At 45.4% G+C, this 12,012-nt stretch overlaps 1 protein-coding gene across 1 annotated transcript; it reads right to left on the reverse strand.

The window, feature by feature from the left end:
* Window positions 1-2,427: 2,427 nt before the first annotated feature.
* GSTP1 (glutathione S-transferase pi 1) lies at window positions 2,428-8,422 on the reverse strand. The gene is made up of 7 exons (XM_081837762.1): window positions 8,227-8,422; window positions 8,009-8,047; window positions 7,416-7,522; window positions 7,100-7,187; window positions 6,363-6,466; window positions 4,628-4,735; window positions 2,428-2,709 (listed from the first exon to the last, which is right to left on the reverse strand). The coding sequence occupies exons 1-7, from the start codon at window positions 8,405-8,407 to the stop codon at window positions 2,521-2,523; spliced, it is 816 nt and encodes a 271-aa protein (XP_081693888.1). The 5' UTR covers window positions 8,408-8,422; the 3' UTR covers window positions 2,428-2,520.
* Window positions 8,423-12,012: the final 3,590 nt, after the last annotated feature.

Here is a 12,012-nt window from a genome sequence, read left to right on the forward strand (position 1 = left end):
TCATTAATTTCTACTTTCATAGGATGCACATAGAGCACGATTGCATGTACCAAATTTGGGGTACAACAAGCCAGTAATACAGTACAGCAAGAAGCTTCTCCTTAGTGACAAGGGAATATCACAGAGCAACCTGGTTACCTCCAGATGTTTTGAGGCTACAGCACGCTGGCTGGGGCTGATAGGACACCAAATGGACACAGGCTAACAGAGAGAGAAGGGCGGGCTCCCAAGCTTTCTATTTCCTTCTATTCCCAAATGTCCTGGCTTTTGCCAGTTTACCTCATTTTCAAACAGCTGTTGCAGTTGTGCTGCCAGGAGGAGGATTACGGAGCTGATCTCTCTGATCCTGTTGATTCTTGGTCTGAGAAGAATGATCTCATTACACTGGAATGGGCTGCAGGGGGTCCCCTTGGTTAGCACAGAAGCAGGGAAAAGCTGCAAGATGCATTCCCAGCACTCATTTTTAAAAAGCAATGTAGACGTGCTCAATTAGGCAGTGTAAAGTGGTCATCTCAAGCAGCAGTTGTTAGGGGGAGACAACTGCAGCCCCCCAGTTGATTCTCCAGAGTCCCCAGCCACTCTCATTCTCTTTAGACTCATCCTCCCCCCAGCCGTAACATTTGTTTATTACTGGGCAGGTGGTCCGCCTGTCTTATCTGCTTGCCCTCTTATGTTATAGACATGCTGTAGGCAAAGGCACCTGACCAAGACTACAGACAGAGGGAGGCAGTTCACAACACCCTCCAGCAGACACTACATGTGCCCCTGCATTGCTCTCCTCACACAAGACATTGGTGCTACCGTTGCTGCACTGCAGTTATTCACTTGAGGATACAGTGGGCACAGCAGTTGCCAGGCAGCCCTGCAAGAAAATAGTGAAAAAGGGGTTGGAGGACTGAGCTGTGTGTATCACAGGGCCTGTCTTCACAAGTCAGCCTGTGGATTTCAGGTGGATAAAGCTGTCCCATTGCCAGAAACGAATTAAGATTCAACTGCCAAGTTCTATATGTGGAAGGTTGGGGGGAGGGGACACCATCTTGCCTTTCACCTCCAGCAGCAAAATGCATCGGGAAGAACAAGAGCATGTGACTCTGGATGACAGGTGTCACAGCAGCCTCTATGCAGCTCCAGAAGTTGAAAGGGAACTTTTCTGAGTTACAAATCTCTGCCTGGATGTCTCTATAGAAGGCTGAGAAACACACACAGCCATTGGGTGGATAACCATTTCAGAAGATTGGGAGAAAGCCTTCACATACCACGAGAGCAATCATGACCCTGTGACTGTAATCCTGTACCTAACTCAACCTCTATCGTTTCTGGAAAGAGAAAGTATTCCATGATCCAGAGATAAGAGTAGAAGAGCACCCTGAGCATTGGCAGACCTCTGGATCAAAGCAACCATCTTAACCCTCAATAAGTTAATGAGCTCACTTATCTTGCTTCAAGCCTCCTGGCTCAGCTTAGAGCAAATGGCAGCCTAGATGAGAAGATTACCCTAAGCACCCACCCCCTCCCTAAGCACAAGCCAGGGGGAAGTTTCCAGCAAAAGAGCACCATTTTGTATAACAGAATCTAATTTAATGCCATTTGTTTTATTCTTAAACTTCAGTGTACAAAATCATTACAATTCTCATTATAACTTATGCCATAGGCTAAGAAAGTGATGTGCTTAAGGCACTCCAGGGAGCTTCGTAATGGAACAGGGATTTGAATCACATTGGCCCAATGGGATCTTGCACCTGCTGTTTCCCCAGTATGATTCAGAGAACATCTAACCTGGTTGAGCAGTGAGCCATTTTACCAACTTGCTGTCACAAAATGCAGCGCAGGCTAAAATCTCTCAGCCTCAGGCATGGCAATATATGCACACACCTACAACTGAGGATCACATCCTATGCATCTGATGAAGTGAGATCTAGTTCACTAAAGCTTATGAGTCACTAAACTTTTTGCTGTAGAGGCCTATTATGGCTACCTGTCTGGAAACTACCAAGATCAAAAGGTGGGAAGTGGAGAGCTAGAGTGCATCAAAATGAGGTGGCAAATAATATATTATTATAACTTTTAAAGGGGTGAACAGAGCTATGGGACTCCGATTCTGATCAGGGGGAAAGCATGGGGGCGGGGAATAATCACACACAGCCTCCTTGATCTAAAAGCAGGAGCTCTTGCATTTACTTCTTTTTAACCACCTTGGCTATATTCACCTTAGTTGTCTTGTGCTGCACTTCTGAAGCCACAAGAGCTATAAATCCTAGCTTATGGCTTCACTATATATGCTACACTGGGTTCATTCGGGAGGGGAAATGGGATATAAATTTAACAAATAACAATAGTAACTACAACAATTATAATAAGCCACTTGGCTCTAGCAAATTAATCACATCTCCTCTTGATTGCAGTGGGCTTCTGCTGAATTAGTTACCATACTTTCCCTACCAAGCAAAGATGTGCAGAACTCTTTATTGAAACTCGCTTCATTAACATTAGTGTATACAAAACTTGGTGAAGGAATCCATTTCATTGCTTGCCATTCCCATTGATGGGGCGCTGCTTGTGGGCATCAGACTCCAAGAAAGCTTTGAGGAGCGGTCGGGCGTTGAGCCGCTGCACATAGCTAGCCAGCAAGGGGAGGGAAGCCAGGCAGTCAGGGGCCAGGACCAAATGCACATTTAATAGATCAAGCAGATTGTAGTCAGCAAAGGAGATCTGGAGGAAGAAGAAAACAAAAGAGGCAGGTGTCCGTGGGTGAAAGAGAAAGGGCCAGTCAAATATAAAACACCATCATTCCTCAATACATTAGATGTAACTTAAGCAGGGGGAAGTTCACATGGTGTGGGTGTGTCACAGCATACTACAGTGGTATCTCGGGTTAAGTACTTAATTCATTCCGGAGGTCCGTTCTTAACCTGAAACTGTTCTTAACCTGAAGCACCACTTTAGCTAATGGGGCCTCCTGCTGCCACCGCACTGCTGCTGTGTGATTTTGCTGTGTGATTTTGCAAGAGGTCACTACTTCCAAGAACATGCTCTGGCGTTAGTCCCAGACTTGGGTCTCTGCGTCATTTGTGGTCAGGACATAAGATATGTCTGTGTCTGTTCTACTGGTAAGTCAAGGCCAGTCTTGCCGTCAAACTGATAAGGGAGAGAGCTGTGTTCTTGTTTTGCATTTGCTCAACAGCTAAAGTTTATGCATTTTAGCTAAGGAGAAATGGGGATTTTGGTGCAGTTTAAAAACTGCCGGCACAGTCAGTTTTGAGGTTTGGGAAACCCATTCCTTCAATTTCTGTTCTCATCCTGAAGCAAAGTTCTTAACCCGAGGTACTATTTCTGGGTTAGTGGAGTCTGTAACCTGAAGCATATGTAACCCAAGGTACCACTGTATAGTAAAACACACCAGAGCATGCATGTAAACTGAATACAAGACAAGCCACTGCAGGGATAATCTCTACCACATTTTTGGCTGCACACCTCCTAAAGCAGAGGCAGGATTTTGTGTGTGCAATAATTCTGTGGAATTGCAGGAAAGCACAGAAGTCAGAACTGGGTACAGAATCTCAGTTTTCTTTTAAACTGTTTTTAAAAGCAGTTCTGTCAAGTTTTGAACAGTGCAAATAGAGGTCCCAAACAACTGTTTTTCACTCCTATAATTTTGAAAATGTCCCATTTTTAATAAAAACATGAAATTTTTTTTTAAAAAAGCAAATGTTCTAGTTCTTATGGCTATGGTGAGAGGCTTGGAAGCATAGAGGCAACAAGTAGCAAAATCTCAGTAGCCTGAGTGAGTGGTTACATAAGGTTCTGGTAACTAGGGATGTGGTTTCAGCGGCCTGAATTGATTTTTGCCCCTCCCTTGACACAACATGCATAATTTACATAGATCCCGGAATACATCATTTATTGGTCATAGAATGTGGATTTATGGGGTGAATCAGCATCAGCCCCTGGCACCTTTGGGCAACTACTAGGGCCCCAGTGCTCTTGCAGGGACCACTACAGAATATTGTTCTTCTCTGACCTGGCAAGAAAGCCCACTGGGTCAAGGAGGTGGCCTAGTAGGGGACACTTTACCCAGGGCTCTGGCAAACCTGGAGCCAGGCCTGCTGTTGAGTGACAAGACTTAATTTACAGTGCGGGGGGGGGGGTGAACTAGCCCATCCTTCACATGCCACATTGGACAGGTTGGGCAGGCTGGCCCATCTGTCAATTGCCTGATGTCACCTGAGTACACTCAAAATGTGCTCCCAATTCTTCCGTTGCACCCTTAGTTTTGATTTTTAAAAAATATATACCATGGACTAGGAACAGCTCTGGATGGAGGATTGAAAACAAAGTACAAGCTGATGAAGTAAAGAACTATAGCAAGCATAGGGATGCTTATCAGGATCATCCTCCTGACCAAATTGGCCATCTTGTCACTCACCTGTCATCACAATGATACCAGGTGCAATATGCTTTGAAGACCCGAAGACAGAACTACAAAGCACCTTGCAAGGTGCTAGTAAAACGAAGCCTCCCGCCCCTTCTTTCAGCAGGGGTTTCCATGAAAAATCTTTCCTGAGATGTGAAACACCCTATTGGACAAGACCAACCCACGACTGGATCTCCAGCAGGCAGATTGCCTTACCTGTTTGCCGACAATGAAGGTCTTCCCACCATCATTCTGAGCCAGAAGGTTCTCAAAAGGACGCAGCTCTCCCGGCAAGGCCTTAATATAGTCCGCTTTGCCCGCCTCCTGTCAAGGTACAATAATCAGATAGAGAAAAGCTTCGTTGCTTCTTCCATTTTGCTAGAAGAGAGCTCCGAGCCTGGCTGACACAACTCATTGCAGTGGAAGCAAGGAATCTGCATTTTCTTGGCTCCCAGCAGTGCTCTTTCCTTACAGAGGGAGTGGGAAATCTGTGGTCCTCCAGGGGTGTTTGACTCCAACTCCCCTCTGTCTCAGCTAGCACAGCCAATGATTGAGATGATGGGAGTTGAAACCCAACAACATGCATAGGGCTATGGGTTCCCCATCCTCCTCTTACAGGAAGCACATACAGCCATGCCCTCAGGCAAACCAGACACTACTCTCTCCCAACTTGTCCCTTTTATCAAGGACCATTTGCAACTTGGGAGTGATCTCATTTGAACTGAACACATTTGGATTATAGGCTTGGATGTTGGGGCTGCAAGCATCTAAGCCAAGGTGGGGAACCCCAGAAGTTGTCTGACTCCAATTCCCATCACCTAAACTGTTATGGCCAAAGGTCAGGGATTATGGGAGTTCTAGTCCAACAGGTTTTCCTCCCCTGATCAAGGACGTTCCGTCAATAAAACCCACATGTTTTAAGACATCCTCCAAAAAAGATTTCCAAAAATGAAATTTTGAGGAGGAAAAAAAGAAAAGGAATTAAGTTAGACAAAAAACATGTAAGGTAAGAGCATATGCGGATGACCTGATAATAACAACTGAAAACCCCAAAGAGAGTAACCCCACAGCAATAAAAATAATAAATGTATTTGGTAAGCAAGAAGGATTTAGATTAAATTACAAAAAACCTAATTTGTTGGCTAAGAACATGAGCCTAGAAGAGAAGAAAGATCTACAAGAAAGCACGGGTCTAGAGATTAAGAACAACATAAAATACTTAGGAGTTTGGTTATCTGCTAAATGCATAGACTTGTATCAAGAAAACTATATAAAAACATGGAATGAGATTAAGAAAAGCTTGGAAATCTGCAGCAAACTCCACCTCTCCCTTTGAGGTAAGATATCGGCAGTTAAGATGAATGTTTTACCGAAAATCATTTTCTTATTTCAAACCATTCCCATTTAGAATATCTGCAAATGGCAAAAATGACAGGGAGAGTAAGAGGGTATTTGACGCAAAAAGTAAATCAAGAATGGATTATATTCAAGGAATATCTGAAAAATTACTGTGACAGCAAAAACCTCCTGGCAGATCTTGAATGAGTCTTGCAATGTATAGATAATATATGTAAATTTAATGTTTCCATTTTATTTCTTTTTTCTTTTTCCAAAAGACTTAAGAAAATAATATAATAATATGATACTGTGTAAAATATAACAAGTGTAATTTAGTTTTTTTGAGAACAATTGTAAGTCTATTTTAGGTCTTTTTAAAATTTATTGTATTTTTAATTTTTTTGCTGTATGGGATGGGATACAAATTGTAATATAGTATATTGTTGTAAAATTTTGTGAAATATATTTAATAAAGACGGGTTTGTTTTTTAAAAAAAGACATCTCTCCATCACCCTACCTAGTTGACAGATATTTCAAGAGTCTATTAAGGGGACAGAGCTCTCAATTTCAGTGTATGGAAGCAAACTCAAGCCCTCCCACACCCAAGCTCACATAGTTTTGATAGATGAGGCGGCCATATTTAACACGCAGGTCCTCCACTCCATCATTCACCATGTCCAGCAGCGTCGCTTCACGGGCATCTTGACCATAGAGTCCTGAGCAGCAAAAAAAACGGGTCAGCGAGGGAATGTTCAAATTACTATCCAGACTCTCTCACAGGATAGTTGCACAGAGAGCAAGAGCTCTCATCTATCTGCTGCTTTCTTGAGGGGGGGGGTATTTTAAAAAACAAAACTTAGTAACTACCAATTGTGCCCCATTCCCCCCCCCCCCAAATGCTGCCTTCAAGTAGTGAAGGATCTGGGCCCCAATGCAATTTTGACTTCCTGTTTTATATATTACCCATTGTCGATTGTCACTTAATATAGTTTTATGTTTTTGATTCTTGTTTCTTCCCTATTACTTTATGCTTTTATTTTTGTCAGGACTTATGGCTGGTATTACTCAGAAAAATACTTGTATCATTCAAATATTAAAGTGGTGTACAATTAATATACATCTAAATAAACACCCAAATCACAGGTGAACACAAATTAGTGCTATCTTCTGTTACCACCACTATCGCCAACTATTCACCTGCTGACCCACCCAAGAGGCAAATTTACAAACACGCATCTCCTCCATATGCATGCAGCTCTCCCTTGGAAAGGCAACCAGCACAGATTTGCCATAAACCCAGGTCCACACACTCCACTTCTACTTGCACCCCTGCCTATCACCAACCGCACCGTGATTCCTTGCCAAGTGGCGCAGGATCGCGTTGGACTGGTACAGAAGAAAGTCTCCATCCTGAAATCTAGGCAGCTGGCCAAAGACCTAGTGAGGAAGGGGAGGAAAGACAGAAAGGTTGGTGAGTGGGTATCCCATACCTATCTCTCAGTGAGAGAGGGGCCCAGTTGGCCTGTAGCTTCCAGTGTGAAGACAGAGGAGCAAAGGACCAGTGTGAAGGGCCTAGGAAAACCCATTTCTCACAAGAACAGGACTCACTGCCCACCCCCCAAAAAACCCCAAATCTTAACTCCAGAGTTTACCACTTATACTCACACAAGATTTCTTGAGGTCACCCTTGGTCCAAATCTCCATGGTTACCACATCCTCTTTCCACTCCTGCCCCTGATCTGCCAGCAACATCCTCATGGCCTCGCAGCGCCCTAGGAGAGGCAGAAACCCAAATCATGTGGTGTGAACACACAGGACACTGGTTTGTTAATTCTCACAAGGTGCCTGAGGTCTGCCCACTGTGCTTTAAGAAGCACCCGCCATCTTCTCTCTCATCCTGCCCCCTTCCAGAAAACCATTCCAAAGCGAAAAACCATGAGCTCCTCCATTGATTTCCTCGGGTCTGCAATCTTTCTCACCCCGTCTCAATCTAACAGAGAAAGCTCTCGCCTGCAAAACGTTTCTCTCCAGGTCAGAAGTGCAATCCCTTTCATTCCTGTGCAGTAAACCTCACGGAGGTCAAACAGGGCTGCTTTCGAGCAATCATAATAGGCGAAGATCCGGCTGTACTGTAAATGCATTATACTGAGGTTGCCCCAACACTTTCTCGACTAAAGAGGGGTCCAAACCCATCATGATCATGGGTTGGGGGGGGCATGAATTCATCTAAGACTTTAGCTACGCGATTTTGCACTCACCGCGTACGGGGAAATAGGTGATCGTATATTTTCCAGGCACTAGAAAAAAGGATGAAGAAAAGACAAAGCAGATCAGTTGGAGTGACACGCCCCTTTCCTTCTCTTCCCTCCGCCACCCACGCTAAACACGGCACTTTTATTCATTTTTTTGCATGCTGGGGAGGGGGCTAACCGCGCGACCCTGACCACTGAAGCCCCACTTAAATCACTGGACTTACTCTCGGGTAAGTGGGAAGTAGGATCACGAAGCCTTAGCAGGTGTCGCCTTCTCGTGTCCCCAGCAGAAGCCCAGCGGAGGAGAAGGATCCCGTCCCGCGTTGTACTCACCGTCGGAAATTTCCGTGAGCCAAATACTGTACAGTAAAGCAGCTCAGCCTCCTCGGAAGAATGCTGAGTCATGCCGTAGCAGCAGCCCTTTCTTAAAGGGGCAGGAGCCACCCAGTCCTGCACAGAAAGAGCGCCTCCAACGTGGCCAAGTCATCAAGCCAAGGCGGATCAAAACTTAGCCCCAGGGAATAAAGATTCTGGTGGTTTCAGTGCTACCAGGACTTCACCTGCCAAGTTCAAACAAACAAACAAACAAACAAACAAACAAACAAACAAACAGACTGCTTCTGTACATCTGCGGATGCTGAGCTCCATTGTCCTTATTGATGCTGGACCACAACCAGCTCTTATCAGGAGGATCCGGATTAGGAAGCAGGGTTTGGGGGCAGGGAGGGATATGTGTGAGGGGTGAGTTGCAGTGCCCTGAATTCTTTGAATCTGCTTTGAATGCATGGCAGGGGGTTGGATTAGATGATCCTCAGTGTGCCTTCCAACTCTACAATTCTCTGATTCTATGAGCTTTCAGGGTATACTGTACACAGTCTAACTGAAAAAGCTGCAACCAGTTTGCTAGGAAGCAGCAAACAAGTTTGCTAGAATCCAGCTGTGCCTTGGGAGCAGAGCTTTGCCATGAAGGGAAGAGCCCAGCTGAGAGTTCTTGTGCAGAGGAGGAGGCAAAAGTTGAGGTTGAGAGCAAAGCCACTGAACCCTGAACACTCCTCTGCCAATCTGCAGAAGCCCTGCCCTGCATATACAGATCTCCTTTCCCTAGTCTACTGTCCTCATCTCTGGACTCAAACAATTAGTGGGGACCCAGTTTTGCATCTCTCATCCCACTAGCACCCTCCACAGGGTCTGACCACCCCCATGTGACATCTCTATGGGATTCATGACATCAGGATCAATACAGATTGTGGCTAGCTGTGTGAATGTGGCTGCAAAACTAGCAGCGGGAGTGCACTGGATGCAGTAACATGAATGCGCCCTCAGTCATGTTTAGATGAAACCCAGTGAAATCAGTGGGGATTCAGTTGATCCGTATCAGTACATTTATACGCCTCCCTTCCTCTAAGGCAGAGGTCGGCAAGGTTTACTCGCCTGGGCAGCGGACATCCCTCTGTGGGCCAGATTGCGAGCATGTGTGAGTGCGTGCACCCACGATTTCCTGCATCTTCGTGGACACGATTTTCAGCATCTGTGCAGACGCGATTTCCAGTGCCGCGGAAGCAAGTCCCCACACCACGTTGCGCAGGTTTAGTGCAGCACACGGGGACTCGCCGAGCAGCGGATCAGTTCAGGACTGGCTCGTGGGCCGGCCTTAGGTTGCTGACCCCTGCTCTAAGGGCTCTTCAAAACTTTGCTTGCCCCATGCCTAGAAAGCACAGGTTCAAGAGGTTTTCCGTCTGCCCCAGAGGAGCCCTAAGATGCTCAAGACAGTGCACACAATTCTCACCCCATTTAACCTTCACACCAACCCTGTGAGGTAGGTTAGGCTGAAGGGTAGTAACTGTCCCAAGGTTGCCCAGTGAGTTTCGTCACTGAGTGTGGATTTGAACCTGGATTTCCCTGGCCCTTATCTGATCTGAGCTACTATACTGCACTAACAATGTTTATTTAAAGCCTTTTTACCCCATTTTTTTGTTAGATTAGTTTCCAAAGCAGCTTCAACAAAACACAAGGCAAACCCATCCCTCAGGCTCACAATATCTAAAAGATATAAAGGGAAAAGGACTTTGCACCTCTTTGTTTGCAATGCCATCCTTCATTTCCCTTCAAAGCCCACTACACACACACTCTCACTAAAAAGCTTTTCCTGGATCACTATAGCTTTACTTTACAACTCTGCCTGTGACTACTCAGTCTTCTGTTACAGTACCTGCCCTAACCTTGCCACTTTTTATTATTCACTTATCTATTTTATTTATTTATATCCTGCCTTTTCCCCAGACTCAAGCCTCTCCCTATTCCTTTACCTTTTCCACCCTACTCTGCATGTAAACCTGGGCAAAGACAGGTCTTCTTCAGGAAAATGTATGGTGTCTGTACTTCCCAGCATACTCTGTTGGTGTAAAGGAAGCCTTCAATCACGCAAATGCTAGGCAATCACGCAGGCAGGCAATGCTAGCAGCAACAGGAGTGAGGAGGAGATGGCTGACTGCTGTAATATCAGCTGAGGACACGGATGGGAGACAGTTGCTATACACGGTTGCCTGGTCTGAGCTCTCCATGGCTGCTGTCGCTTTCTCCAGGGCATTATGAATGCCTTTCACACCTGCGTCACTTGGCATTGTTTTCTGTGCTCTTCAATGAGGTGCAGATGGTACTTCCACTGGGGGGAAGAACAAGATTCGTTCATCTAATGAACTCTTTTCAGTGTATCTGAAGAAGTGTGCATGCACACGGAAGCTTATACCAAGAACAAACTTAGTTGGTCTCTAAAGGTGCTACTGGACAATTTTTTATTTTTATATATATTTCTTTCCCCCCCATTTGACCAATAACAAAGGAGGATGATAGCAATGTTTCCTTGGGTGTTTAACTGGGGGTACTCACCTCCATCAGCTCTATCTCCTGCTTTCTCCTGCTTTAGCTTGAGTGGGATGTGTCATGGAATTGTGGTAATGCCTCTTGCTTGTCTCAATGGAAAGAGGCATGAGCATGTGTGGAAACCTCTGACTGTTGTGTAGTTGAAATGCTGCCTGCTGCACAAAGAGTCACATTCAGTGCTCTGCCCACTTTTGTCTCTGGCATCACCTCTCACTGGCACACACGACCCAATGGTCACCCATGAGGGAATGTGGCACTTAGGCTGAAAAGTGTACCCCACTCCTTGTTTACACGCAAAACTGGGGATGGATAAAAGAAAGTGCTTCTTTTTGAAGCGCATAGTTAAACTATGGAACTCGCTCCCACAGGATGGGAGGCAGTGATGGCCACCAACTTGGACAGTTTAAAAAGAGGATTAGACAAATGCATGGAGGAGAGGGCTATTGATGGCTGGTAGCCATAATGGCTCTGCCCTGCCGTCATGGTTGCAGGCAGAAATGTTTCAGAATACCAGTTGCTGGAAACCGCAAGAGGGGAGAAGGATCTTGTGCTCAGGTCTTACTTGCTTCTTTACCACAGGCTTCTGAGTGGCCACTGAGAGAACAGGATGCTTGACTAGATGGGCCATTGGCCTGATCCAGTCATCTCTTACTGTGTTCTGTAATTACATGGGTCCCTTTGGGAGATGGGAGGTGAGACAGAAGCACTGATGGGGCGGTGAGAGAATTCACCTATCAAGTTATAATAATAATATAATAATAATTTATTATTTATACCCCGCCCATCTGGCTGGGCTTCCCCAGCCACTCTGGTGCGGCTTCCAACAAAATACTAAAATACAGTAATGCATCAAACATTAAAAGCTTCCCTAAAGTTCAGCTCTGTTGAGTTGGCACTAAAGCTAACAGTAAAGGACCCCTTACCATTAGGTCCAGTCGTGGCCGACTCTGGGGTTGCGGCGCTCATTTCACTTTATTGGCCGAGGGAGCTGGCGTACAGCTTCCGGGTCATGTGGCCAGCATGACTAAGCCACTTCTGGCGAAACAGAGCAGCACACGGAAACACCGTTTTACCTTCTTGCTAGAGTGGTACCTATTTATCTACTTGCACTTTGACGTGCTTTCAAACTG

This window comes from Podarcis erhardii (assembly GCF_964252035.2).
Source record: "Podarcis erhardii genome assembly, chromosome: 1".
Lineage (NCBI taxonomy): Eukaryota > Metazoa > Chordata > Lepidosauria > Squamata > Lacertidae > Podarcis > Podarcis erhardii.